The 14025-nt window shown below is 37.1% G+C and overlaps 2 protein-coding genes across 3 annotated transcripts; one reads left to right on the top strand and one right to left on the bottom strand.

Moving 5' to 3' along the window:
* Positions 1-1700: 1700 nt before the first annotated feature.
* Positions 1701-12266, bottom strand: LOC117332988. The gene is made up of 7 exons (XM_033892089.1): positions 12086-12266; positions 10180-10366; positions 8975-9209; positions 6532-8428; positions 6062-6159; positions 5380-5570; positions 1701-2805 (listed from the first exon to the last, which is right to left on the bottom strand). Exons 2-7 carry the CDS (start codon positions 10345-10347, stop codon positions 2137-2139), a joined length of 3258 nt encoding a protein of 1085 aa, XP_033747980.1. The 5' UTR covers positions 10348-10366; positions 12086-12266; the 3' UTR covers positions 1701-2136.
* Positions 12267-12329: 63 nt separating this feature from the next.
* LOC117332989 (small nuclear ribonucleoprotein Sm D3-like) lies at positions 12330-13354 on the top strand. Of its 2 annotated transcripts, XM_033892091.1 has the most exons (3): positions 12330-12783; positions 13039-13062; positions 13093-13354. In XM_033892091.1, the coding sequence occupies exons 1-3, from the start codon at positions 12462-12464 to the stop codon at positions 13122-13124; spliced, it is 378 nt and encodes a 125-aa protein (XP_033747982.1). In that variant the 5' UTR covers positions 12330-12461; the 3' UTR covers positions 13125-13354. The 2 variants fall into 2 exon arrangements, with proteins under 2 accessions (XP_033747982.1, XP_033747981.1); XM_033892090.1 differs by having other exon boundaries at positions 13039-13354.
* Positions 13355-14025: the final 671 nt, after the last annotated feature.

Below are 14025 nucleotides of genomic sequence, written 5' to 3'. Positions count from 1 at the left end.
TGTGTGAAGTTTCATCGGAATTGGCCCATCGGTTTAGGAGGAGTTGTCCAGACAAAATGCGTCTACAGACAGACGGACGGACAACCTGATTCCAGTATACCCCCCCTAACTTCGTTGCGGGGGTATAATGACAGGGTTGACCCCCCTGGGAACTGAGGGGCGGGTCAAAAGGGGTCAATTTGGCTAAATGATATAAACAACTTCTCTGAAATCAAGCAATGGATATTGTTCATATTTTACTGTGAGCATCCCTTTTGGGTCGGGATTCAAAATTGTAAAAATGGTGGGGCTGGTCTTAGGGGCAGGGCCAAAAGGGATCAATTTGGCTAAATTGATAAAAACAACTTCTTCTCTAAAACTAAGCAATGGATATAGCTCATATTCACCTGGTAGCATCCCCTTGGGGTAGGGATTCAAAATTGTACAAATGACAGGGTTGACACCCCTGGGAGCTGAGGGGCGGGGTCAAAAGGAGTCAATTTGGCTAAATGATATAAACAACTTCTCCTCTGAAAACAAGCAATGGATATTGCACAAATTGTACAAATGGTGGGGCTGACCCCCGGGGGTCTTTGGGGCGGGGCCAAAAGGGGTCAATTTGGCTGAATTGATATAAACAACTTTTCTGAAACTAAGCAATGGATATCGCTCATATTTGCCTGGTAGCACTCCCTTGGGTTAGAGATTCAAAATTTTACAAATGACAGGTCTGACCCCCTAGGGGTTGAGGGGCGGGGCCAGAAGGGGTCAATTTGTTTAAACAACTTCTTCTCTGAAACTAAGCAATGGATATAGCTCATATTTGACTGGTAGCATCCTTTTGGGTTAGGGATTCAAAATTTTATAAAGAAAGGAGCTGACCCCCCGGGGGACAGAGGGCAGGATCAAAAGGAGTCAATTGGTTTTCCTGAAACAAGGCAATGGATATCACTCACATTTGTGCCATAGCAATCCTTATGGGGTTGTGTTCAAAGTCAATTTCATTTCATGGATTAAAATGTCAATTTAGCCAAATTAACCCCTTTTGGCCCTACCCCTCAGCCCCCCAGGGGGTTAACCCCAACATTTGTACAATTTTGATTATACCCACCCCATAACCATGCTACCATACAAAAACCAATGTACATGTACCCATATAAAATGCTTATGATATATTGACATAGCAATACCAGCGACAAATATACTTAAGCATCATTCTTGTTTCATATCTCATGAAACCAGGTGAGCGATACATGCCCTCTGGGCCTCTTGTATTTTTGAAACGTTGAGGTCCCAACCCCATAACTATATATAGCATTGTTTGCCATCTATAAATATAGATATTAACAAAATGAACATGAACATTATTTTGACGTTTGGTCAAATCCAACCAGGTGAGCGATAAAGGCCCTCTTTGCCTCTTGTTACAATCAGACTCAAAATTGAATGAGCACATGGAGACCAAAGGGAACCTACATATGATGTTTGAGAAACATCTTTCCAGTTCCCAAAAAGATGTGGTAACAAAGATTGTTTACAGGTGGATCAAGGGTGATTTTAATGGCTCACATCATTAGATGCACAGATGAACTGTGAGCTAAAAGTACCTTTACTGTGTACAAGTGTTCTGCGCTGGAAGGGGAGGGGGTAAAATTCTTTCTAATAACAATCAATTTTAAATATTATTTTTTTATTCCATTTGTATTTGACTAATACAGAAAGTGAGATGGAATGAATTTATTAATGGTAAAAGTTCAGCTGAAATGTAAACAGATACAACTTAAACAATTTAATCTACAACAATATATAGGATATATTTCAAGACACAGCTACAAATGTATCCTATTAGTGATACAATCCTATCCAAAACTTGTAAAGTGGTGGACAATAATCTCTTCAGTTTTAACGTGTCCAACTTAAAATTAACATGTAACTCATTTACATTTATAAGGAATATCCGTAGATATTTGAATGGAAGAAAAAATTAGCTTATTCACTCAAAAGTGATCAAGCTTTGATGACTTTGAACAGAGTGTACTTGAAATGTAAGGAATCATGCATTGTTCATTTGTAACAGTCTGCTCTAAAAGATGGAATAATTACAGTGATATATTATATACAATAGGATGTCAATGAAAATGTTTTCTTTCATATTTCCTAGACGTAGTCACTCCACTCATCATTCTCACTTTCTAACTCGTAGACAATTTCAGTCTGCGTACCAGAAAAAACTCCTGTCATGTTCTCCTGCTCTGAATGATCCAATTCATTCTGTTCTTCTGGGTTCGTCATGTTAATCATATGTACTTTAATCTGTTCTGCAGAAAGAAGATGGGTTTTGGCATAGTGCATTTGTAAAGCAACCTTGGACCCATATCTCATCACACAACCTGCCACTGTGCAAGGAAACTTTCTTGCTTTGACATGTGTTAACATGTGAGATCGTAAATTACTGTTATCACGACAAGACTTTCCACATCGATCACATGTAAACTTGTAACCTTCACGAGTATGTGACTTGCGATGGCGATTTAGGGCATTTTGAGACCCAACAACCTTTTTGCAGACATTGCATTTGTGCTCCTTCCCTGAATGCTTATTCCGCATGTGGTTTTTTAGTTTGAACTTGTTGAAGAAACACTTTCCACAATGTTCACATGGAAAATTGCCCTCAATGATGTGGAAGAACTTGCGATGTTGATGTAGACCACGTGGAATGGGGAATTGTTTACCACAGTCTTTACATATAAAGGCCCCATTGCCTTGATGTTCTTCCTTACAGTGTGTAGTCAGTTCTCCGGTACTCTCTAACACCAAACCACACTCCTGCAATTAAGTAACCAATGTTAAGGCTAGTATACTGTGATCAAGTCGATTCACAACTCAAACCTTTTAAAAGGTATTTATTTTATAAAGTTTAGTAAAAAAAAAACAACAACAAAACAGAAAACAATACCAGAGTACCATGGGGTGGAAAAATATACAATTATACAGTTGTCGAATGTCATATATTCTTTATACTATCTTGGTTTGAAATAAGATTTGCATCGATCACCTAGTGAATTGTTAGGTGGTATGCCTATAACCCTCACCTTTCACTATTAAGTCAATGTTTAAGTTTCTTACAGTTTCAGAAATACAAGTAATCAGACACTGGTCTCCAATTCATTAAACACAACTTGGTATCAGGATTATAAAGCCTACTTAAAGTTTCACAGAAATCAATAGTAAACTGTAGATCTCCAGCAAGATCCAAGTACTAGTTTAGAAATAAACAGGACAAGATTCAAGAACTACAAATAAAGGCAATTACTTTTGCAAAAAAAAAGTCTCGTCAAAATTGCAAAATTACATATCATGATAATGATGCAGACAAAGTTTTCAAAGAGATCAATTGAAAAAAATATAGATCTTCTGACAAACAAAAGTTGATACTGGACAGATGCTAGATAATTGAGAAGAAGTTAGAACTTGCACCCAACTTGTTATATATGCTAATGAGCTGTTTGGATAACACATATAGAGTGTTTTGAAGAATAACAAATGCATCACAAGTTGTGTAGGTGGGATATATATAAAAACAAAAGATCTTGGAGGGATCTTGGCGCCCACCACTGAATGATAGTTTGATACATATTGGTCAAATGAAAGACTGATCTTTTCTCTTCTTTTCCCTTCCCTTACCCTTCCTTCAAAACATTAATAACTGTATTTAACGCTATATAGCAGGAGTAACCTGTAATTGTCAATATCCAAGATGGCCATACTCTTTGTCATCCATTTAGTTCTTTCGATTGCATGCACAACTGGAGACCAAGGGGAACCTCTACGTTCAAATTTGAGAAAGACCCATAATGGCCATTTATATTAGTACTTTAGGAAATTGTTAATGAAGTTTCAACAGTCAAAATCCAAGATGGCTGCCTGTTGGTCCTTTCCAGAAATATGCATAACAATGGATCAAGGGGAACCTACATATGAAATTTGAGAAAGATCGCTTCAGTACTATCTGGGATGTAGCGGTAACAAACTTCAATTGTCAAATTCCAAGATGGCTGTCTGTCAACCATGTTTTCGTCCAATCGGTCCCAAAAGGCAAATGCACAACTATAGGGACCAATGGGAACTTGCATATGAAATTTGAGAAAGATCCCTTTCTTACTTTCTGAGAAATAGCAGTAACAAGAATTATATATGGACAGACGGACGATGGCCACAGTTTGATTTTAAAAGATTGAGCAAGAAGAAATCTTCTTGTGGATTAATCTATTAGAAATGGTTTTGAATAGAAGGACCGGTACATACATGTAGCAGTGAATAATTAAGAGTTTTGCTTGTGTCACAGATTCTGTAACATACATTTCATCATCTTGGAGAATTAACTTTGATCAAAAGTATTACATCCAACCTCAGCCGTCTAGGTAAAAGGCAAGCATGTTACCAAAGTGCTACCCGACCACCCAACACAGTAACATTTTAAATTCATTTTTATTACATATCTATATGTAGATTTCATTTTCATAGGGACAGAAATACTGAAACATTATCTAATATATGTCTTAGCTCTGGATTGACTTATTAGACTGATTGATATGTCTTTTGGTATACATTAAATACAAGATTGAACATATTGGTAGTATTAAATCTACAACTGATGCATAAAGGAATATTCGGAGTAATAACTGGGTATGTTAACCAATAACACCAAAAGGATGTCATAATGCTACTACAGTGCCAACAGCATATACATCACTTGTCACAATAATAAATGCATCTTTTTAACACCAACAAACAAACGAAACGTAACGGTATCCTTGAAATGACGGCTTATTAGAGTAGACCGAAAGTTGAATACATGTATAGAGGTGAAGTATAAATTTCATCAGGATGTGGAGAAGCTTTTGGAGGATGCACATAGTAACAGCATAATGTACATTTGTATGTAACATTTGATACTGTATATAGAGGATAATGAATGGTTTCCCGTTTAATATAACATATATTTCACGAGTATGACAGAATATTGATATTTTCATAAGTGCAAAGCAGGAGCCATTTTGAAAGGATTGATCAACGCAATTTAAGCGTTTTCTTCTGTTTTGGAAGATTCTGCGCATGCATAGCTAACATTTTGTCAAAAACTAGTCTGAATATTTCAGAAATACAGCAAAATAACTAATTTTTCTATCTTCGCTTCAATTGGGAAAATCGGCAAGTTTCAATGTGGTGAATACAAAGGTTCGCTTGATTGGTCAAAAACTAAAAACTTATATTTTCACTGCAAAATCTTATATTTTCACTGCTCATCGCTGCAGTGAAAATACAAATTTTATTAGTTTGATGAATTTCTATATTTCACTCTAGTGCAGGCAATGTAGCAGCTTAACTATAAAAACAAACCTTGCAGATGGCCTTGAGTTTTTTGAGCGAGTATGGATGGAACACCTGGACATGCTTTACATAGCTGACAAGGTTTGTGTATACCACATCACATCTCTTACACAGCTTCTCAACACGGTTACACAGGTCAGCAAACCATAGCTCATTATGGAGGTCTTCAATGAAGCGGAAATACACGATCAATTCTTCACCTGCAAATAAAACAAAAAACTAATATCAATCCGATTTACCACCTCAGACCTAGTCATAATCTCGGGGACTGTAAGTCCACCATCAGAGCTTACCACCTCAGACCTAGTCATAACCTCGGGGACTGTAAGTCCACCATCAGAGCTTACCACCTCAGACCTAGTCATAACTTTGGGAACTATAAGACAACCATCAGTCTTACCATCTTGAAACTTGTAAAACATTTAGTAACAGATCAAGTATATGTGAAATAATGTATATAAATGTGCATCATACAGCAATTAAGTTTCTTTTACATCACCCTATTCTCTCAGCTATAATTCCTCTTTGGATTTGAAGTCTATTGACCAATACAAAACATACTTCAAATTATATGTCAAGGCTTCTCTTTTAAACTCTTGACTGTGAAGAACCATACAATAATGGTTGTTTTGTTTTGTATGTCATCTTTTCATTTGCCTATATGAAACCCAACAACTGTGTATAAACGTACCCTCCTGTATGTCCTCCCTGGCTACAAACAAAATCTCCTCGTTTTTACAGTAGCTAATCACGTTACATTCCTGTGCATTCAGAGTAGGTCTCAGATATCTACAACAAACAAAACAGAATTGATAAGATTTTTGACATATGCTGGACATGATTAACTTTCCTGAATAATGTTTGCAGTAGGCAACAGATATCTACAGTAAATAACTGGAATATTTACTGTTGTAGTTCCTAAATTTCAAGGAATTTTTACATTTCAAAATCAGTATATCTTTGGTCATCTTCGCAAGCCAGGGTTTCTGATTACCTTACACTCCATAAACCCTTGGCATATATATATATATGTATTAATATAGTCGACAGTTCTCGCCCTCTAGCATGCTGTGAGCCTTACATTATATAACCCCAACCATGAAAGATGTGAAAATAAACAACAAAAACTCATTGGACACTAGAAAGTTTATATAACCTTACCTGCACCAGTTACTTGTCATCTCATTGTATGTACTGATGAAATTGTATTTAATCTTTTTCTTATCCACTGCACTTATTGTCTCCTCCGTCTCAATAAGCCACAGGTGTGTGAAGTCCATTTTATGTGAAATCTCTTCAAATGTCATCTTTTCTCCCACCAAAGGTCCAAAGTGTGTGCCTTTAACAATGATGTCTGATGCAAACACGCTGAGACCATGTCCATCTCTCCTACTGAGTATAAACTCTTTGGGGATGGTCTGTAAGGAAAGCATTGTGGAATTTAAACAAATAACATTGTCACCTATACTTGTCCTAACTCGCCTACGCATCAACGGACATTCTGCATTGTGAAGGGCTAGACACATTCGGCATTTCTTATCTTCCAACTCTTCTTCTTCCTCTTCAATTGTCTTCTGCTTGGGTAACATTTCACTATCCTCCTCTACAACTTCCTGCTTAATCTGAATATCTGGGTCCAAACTAAACATACTTTTAGAATTAGATTTGTCTTTAGGCAGCTTTTTACCCTTAGTTTTATCTTGCTTTTTGGATTTTGTTGGCTGTTTTGGTGGTGGGGCTACATCTTTGGGATTAAAATGACATTGGGATTTATTTTTCTTGCTTTTTGGTTTCTTTTTCCAGCTTCCCTTTCTCTTCCCAGTGGTTACTCTCTCTAGGTTCTCATATGGTTTAGCCTTTGCTACAGGTTCCTCTTCATCATCAACATCTGACTCTTCATCATCATGATTGTTGATTTTATCTGCATTTTCAGAATTTAGATCCTTTAAGCTTCCTTCCAAACTTGCAACCTTATTTGTATCCTCTGGAGAAGGTGGTTCAAAAATGATCTTCTTTGATACTGGATCTACTTTAAAGATATTGCCACCTTTCCTGATGATATTTTTACTAGCTCCAAGCACAGAAACAATTCTTGGTGATTTGGGATAAGATTTACAACCTGATTGTAATTGTTGTGAAGACTGTTTTGAAATCATTTCCATTTCCTGCACTGATGTTGATACTGCCAACTGTTGCAATGTTTCTTCTGTCTGATGTGGAATTTCTGAGACATGCTGTGATCGTTCTGCCACCTGTTGTGATGGTGCTTCCACCTCTGTCACCTGTTGTGGTGGTGCTTCCACCACTGTCATCTGTTGTGATGATGCTTCCACCACTGTCACCTGTTGTGATTGTGCTTCCACCACTGTCACCTGTTGTGATGGTGCTTCCATCACTGTCACCTGTTGTGGTGGTGCTTCCACCACTGTCATCTGTTGTGGTGGTGCTTCCACCACAGTCACCTGTTGTGATGGTGCTTCCACCACTGTCATCTGTTGTGATGGTGGTGTCACCTTTTGTGATGGTGGTGTCACCTGATGTGATGAATTTGCTGCCTTCTGTTCTGATTCAGGTGTAGGTGCTACCTGTTTGAATCTTCCTTGCTGTGAAGACATTCCTTCAGTCTGTTTCTCATCAACCTTTTTCGGCATGGATTTGTAAACTTTAATAGTGTTATATACTGATTTCCCGGTTTCACTAGTCTCATCTTTAGAAGAAGCAAGCACTCTAGAAACATAGATGTACTCTGTATTTTCATTCTGTGGTGTTGGTCGTTTTTTCTGGTGTTTAACTTGTTTTTGGCTAATCACTACTTTTGGCTGTTGTGAAGTGTCACTCTGACCGACACCTGTAGCCTCAGGTCTGGTTGATTGGCTTGTGCTTTGTTGGATGATTTGTGGAGGTTTTAATATTAATGGCTGGGACTTATGTGCGGTTTTATCAGGACCTTTAATGGCTACCTTTGGGTATACAGTTTTCGGCTGTATATTTTGATAAAGATGGACATTTCCTGCTGTTTGATCTTGCTCAGCCAATTGTACTACATAATTCTCCAAGCCTACAACAGACAAAAGTTCAACATTTATACCATGGAGGAAGGAGGACACTAAAAAACAGTGCAACAGAAATTTTTTGACATACATTTTTTTTACTAGTACTTTCGAAACATGGAGGATAAAATTCTATTTCGGCTGACACCAGTGGGATTATTATTTTCCTTTCATTACGAAAACTCAAAAGGTTCACGTTGAAGGGTAATTAGTACTCATTCACACAAATTTTGAGAGTTAATTGACAAATTTTAAAGGGTATTTCATGCATGCCCTGAAGCAGTGGTAACAACCATTCACAAATGTCCCAATGGGTCAGAAATTAACTCTTAAATAAAAAATTAACATTCATTAATTTGTATTTATATAAATTCATCAATATGATAAAAAATCTTTTACATAAATTTTACCATCAGATTTAATAACTGAAAATGAATTTGTTCTTTTAGTTTTCCTTGAAAGACCCAGCAAGTTACTGTTAAATGAAACCTGCCGTTGAACTTGAAAAAAACTAAAATTTTCTGAAACCTGATCAGTATTTTACCAAATTTTACCTGGAATTACGATACGTTGGGGCTCCTGTCTGACCTCTTGGTCCTGTGGTGCCACCTGGATGATGATTTTTTGCATCTGATTTTCACCATGGTCAATATACTTGACAGCCTCGACAGCCTCGGATGCTGTGGCGACCTCAGTCTCGGTCTCTACCTCCATTCCCTCATCAAGAAACACAATGGTGTCCTGGCCTTCCAGACCCTGTATAGCTTGACTGGCATCATGGTGATATACCTAGCAAGTACATCAATACAAATAACATAGGCTGTCATATCTTTCCGTTCTATCATCAAAAGAAAAGAGTTAATATTTCCCATGTCAATATGATAGAAAGCAGCAACGTGATATTCACAGGGCATTAACGTGCTGTTCTGTTAACTTGACATATAATATATGGACCACAGGATTGTAAATTTGTGTCATGTCCCTGTAATGACATTCATATATAATCTACAAAACCCTTCTGAAAAGTGGTCGCCTTGAGATGCTCAAGCAGTCACATTGATGTTTATGAGAGAACGAGTTAATAAATGCACTTGTAATGTCTACCTTAAGCATAATGTCATTTTATTCGCTTCTCAATTGAAGCTTAATTTACCAGAAATCCATTTAGTAGTATAAAATTGCCTTATATAATAACCGTATCATTTGAGAGTCACTTTGTGTTCTCAGGAAGCTGAGGGACCAGTCTGTGGTTTCTTGGCTGTGTCCTTGGGCAAGACACTTTACCCAAACATTTCTGGATGGCATGTGATGGGCCTCCTGTATGTATTTCACCAAATACAACAACGAAACCCTGCCTCAAAATGACCCTGGCAGTTCAGGGGGTGATAAACCAAGCAAACAAATTATTTGTTTTACAACAACTGCAAAACAAGTTATAACAACTTATAATGTATTAACTACTCCGAGTCTTGTTGGCATAGATCGATTGTGCGAGTTAGAGGTCTTACTGGAGGAGGAGATCAGACGTATACGGGAAAACCCATGTGGTCGTGTAGGTGACTCCAATACCTTTTCATGTCAGGGAATCGAACCTCAGCTGCCTGAGTTAAAGGCAAATGTGTTACCACTGTGCCACCTGATCACCAAGTAGTATCATTTCAGTTGGATGATCAACGGAAATTAATAGAAGCTACATACCTATTATAAAATTTAACTTGATGATGCAGATCATTTTGCCAATATAATGATCATGACTTGCCTGTAAATGACCATCACCCTCATTAGTCGTGTAGATGACTTGTTGGTTGTCCAGGATTCTCTGCAGAGCGACAACAGGCTGCCCACCACCAGGGTCTGCACCTTCCACTATCTCCCCAGTTGGCTGGGCAAAATGGTACTGTATATTAGCATTTTGATTCTGATCCATTTTTCCTTTCAATGTCTTCCTACAAATACCAAAATATATTTCAAATTTGAGAATCTATCTTGTGCAATAAAATTTGTATACAGATTTTATTTTGTCATTAAAAATCTGTTCAGTTGAAAGAAAATACAAGTGTGATATAATGTGTTGCACAATATAGGCCTAATAAATAAAGTGGGAAATTAGTGTATTGATCGAGGCTTGCAACTATATGTGAAATTCAAACCTTGTCAATTTGATGTAGGACCCGATCTTCTATAACTTGTTTCCAATATATATATATGTGTGTGTGTGTGAATTTGATTATTACTATATAGTATGTGCCACAGCACTAAAGGAATCTATCAGTGATGGATGCATGAGATCGTGACTCACCTACTTATTATGATCTGTCTAAGTACATGGTCTAGTTATCAATGTACAATTTATTTTCACAATTAAGTCCTTTTCAAATGTATCACTAAAACAATCAGTCCCACAATCATGTTTAAATTTAGATCAAAGGGGCGTAACTGGTAAGTAAAACAGTTGAATTAAGAAACAGCTTAGGTTATTCCAAAACATGATCACAGAAACATGCAAATGACATATTATTTCATGCAATGAAAATAGAAATCACTTAACAGTTACCTGACCCTTCCCTCTCCCCCCTGCATATCTAAAATTATTGAAATTAGCAATCATTACAGTTGATCAGAATTCTACTTCTACCAAATAATTACAAACTTCAACTGGTTGAAGGTTATGTCATGCATGGAACAGTTTTGGCAAAAAATGGAGAGAACACAATTGATATTTAATTGATAGATGAGATTGCAGTTTCGAAGGAGGATATATGTATACTGTGTCTGCTGATGAAATTACCGGTGGTAATGAGTTCCAATCAGTGATTGTCAGAGGAAAGAATTAATTTTTCCTCACGGACGATCTGCAGAGGATAGTCCGGAAAGAATTCTGATGACAGTGTACATGTCTTGATGATCTAGCTAAGAGTGGGAACCAGATGTTGAGGGTTGATGACAACTTTGCTACAGCATATTTTATAGAGCCTGGTCAGTCATGCATCTTTTCTGGATCAGCAAGGCTGCACCACTTGAGGTGGTCTAACATGTTACAAATGCTTGAGGTGTTGCGATGACTATTGTTAACACAACAGGCAGTCCTGCGCTGCACCATCACTATTTTGTCTGTATCTTTTTTTAGATGAGTGTCCCAAATTCATCTTCAACATTACTTTGTAGGATTTTTTTTCTAAATCATGACAAGATTAATAAATATTAACCAGGAATCATGTGATGATATTATTTATAATGGTATCTAATTATAATCTTGATAGCTGTTTTTTTTTCAAAAACAGAGTTGTGTCCCCTTTAATTTACTGTCGGAGTTATTTTAACTCGCATCACCCTAAAACACCAAAATAAAGAAAAGCAACATTTCCTGAAGGCCTAATGTATTAATACATAATATATGCGTATAACATTCGAAACTGGAACATAAGATGCATACTGTAGCCCAAATACTCCCTCGAATCGTTAAATATTGGAAGATGACCGCGAAATGAATGGTGTAGTGCGACCTATCAGATTTGACATATATTCATGACGTTTTGTTTCGAAATATATACATAAAAAGCAGCACGAAAAATCAGCATATAACAGAGGCTTAAAATACACAATCCCCATGCATAACTTGACAGCTCACGGTGTTTCGTGAATAAACAACACCACAGAAAGTTTACCTTCAGGAAGACGCTGTGTTTAGAAATGTCGCGACTCCTAACAAAGGGCAGATAACTTCCATAATTAATATTGTTTCATTTGTATACAGTAATGTATTACCAGGTTATTCTATTCAAACTTGAAACCATTTATATGTTTCATACATTTTTTAGAATGAAATAGGTACTGGCAGATATCTACATATAGGCCTAAACATAGTAAAATAAGAAAATAAAAATGTTGACAAAGAAGAGTTCCACTTCCGGAACGTTCACCAAGCGTCAGGCGCCATTGTTTGTGTTTACTTTTGCCGGTAAAGCAAATCCAATCTAATCGGGCATTGTTACAACAAATTTTGCATAGAAGCGTGTTTTAAAACACGACTTAACTTTCAAAATGTCTATCGGTGTACCGATTAAGGTGCTTCATGAAGCAGAAGGCCATATTGTTACCTGTGAGACGACCACTGGTGAAGTATACAGAGGGAAATTGGTGGAAGCTGAAGACAACATGAACACTCAAATGTGCAATATCACCGTTACATACAGAGATGGCAGAGTAGCCCAGTTAGAAAATGTGTTTCTTCGCGGAAGTAAAATAAGGTTTTTCATACTTCCAGACATGTTAAAAAATGCTCCCATGTTCAAAAGAATCCAGGGACGAAGTGGGGGTGGCGGTGGAGCAGGCCGAGGAAAATCGGCAATCCTCCGAGCGCAAGGTAATTACAGCTCTGGAGTTTCCGAAGCACAGTTAAATTTTGCTGATGTTTTAATTTGACACAAATAGATTTGCATGTTAGACCCGCTTCGATTATATTTTGGTAATAGGTTGCAGCTTAAATCGTTTGTTGATAGAATTCCATTTGTATGTCATCGCCTTTTATTGATATCGATTACGTATAGAGAACGACAGCTTTTATATTATGTTCTTTAGCTAGTTAATCTAAACTTGTAAACTCTATCTCTTTTGACAGCTGCAAGAGGACGTGGCCGAGGAGGTGGTGGTGGTGGTGGCGGCGGACGAGGAGGTGGTGGCAATGTGTTCCAGAAGAGGCGTTGATCTTTGAGATATCATTCCATCACAGTGTGAAGAGGAATATCATTGGCTGTGTTCCAGTTGCATTTCATTCACGGACATTATGGAACAAAGACGATCTTTTTCGTGTTTGTGCATTTCAGAGACATGGACTCTTGCTCTTACTCGTCTTCATTACCATTGGTATCATTCATCATGAACTTGTAATTTTTGTATAATATGACATGGAAATTAATAAATAGTAGAAATGACAACATGTTTCATTGTTTTGAAGATAAAATTGTAAAGGTATAATGATAAATAAGTGATTCACCATGTTCAATGGATCACAGGTGCTTAGTCTTATCTTGTATTAATAAATATATATGGTTTTTCGCAAAATGTTCCAATGATCTGTCACACTGGTAGACTTTTTGATGAGTAATATTCTATTTATTATTTGCTGAATGTGGCAGATTTTAGGTGAAGCCCTTTACAAATTTGAAATATTTTGTTGTAATTGTCAGATATTTACACTTGATGACCAATGCAAGGACAGACATAACTTTACTGGGTTGAATGATGCAACATGTACTCTTATTATGTTGGATATATGTTATAATAATTGACTAGAAGTGCCAGTAGTCGAGCATTGCTACAATGGACCAGGATAATACTTATTTGTAGTTGTCTCCCTTAGAGTATATATTGAATTGTCACAATATGAGCCAGTCATTATGATATGCTTAACTTAATGTTTTGACTGATTGCTCATTACCATCTCCTGTATGCAATGTTGACATTGCCCCAAAGAAAGAGAACATTAAATGCAACATGATTAATTGCAATTCAAATGAAGGAGAAACGCCTGGTCATGCCTGCCAAAGGATCAGATAATAAAAAGGTCTTCTCTTACATTGGACAGGGATTTCCACAATTTTACCAG

This window comes from Pecten maximus, chromosome 8, assembly GCF_902652985.1.
Source record: "Pecten maximus chromosome 8, xPecMax1.1, whole genome shotgun sequence".
NCBI lineage: Eukaryota > Metazoa > Mollusca > Bivalvia > Pectinida > Pectinidae > Pecten > Pecten maximus.
The sequence above is the reverse complement of the archived record's forward strand: the minus strand, read 5'-3'. Positions and strand labels throughout refer to the sequence as shown.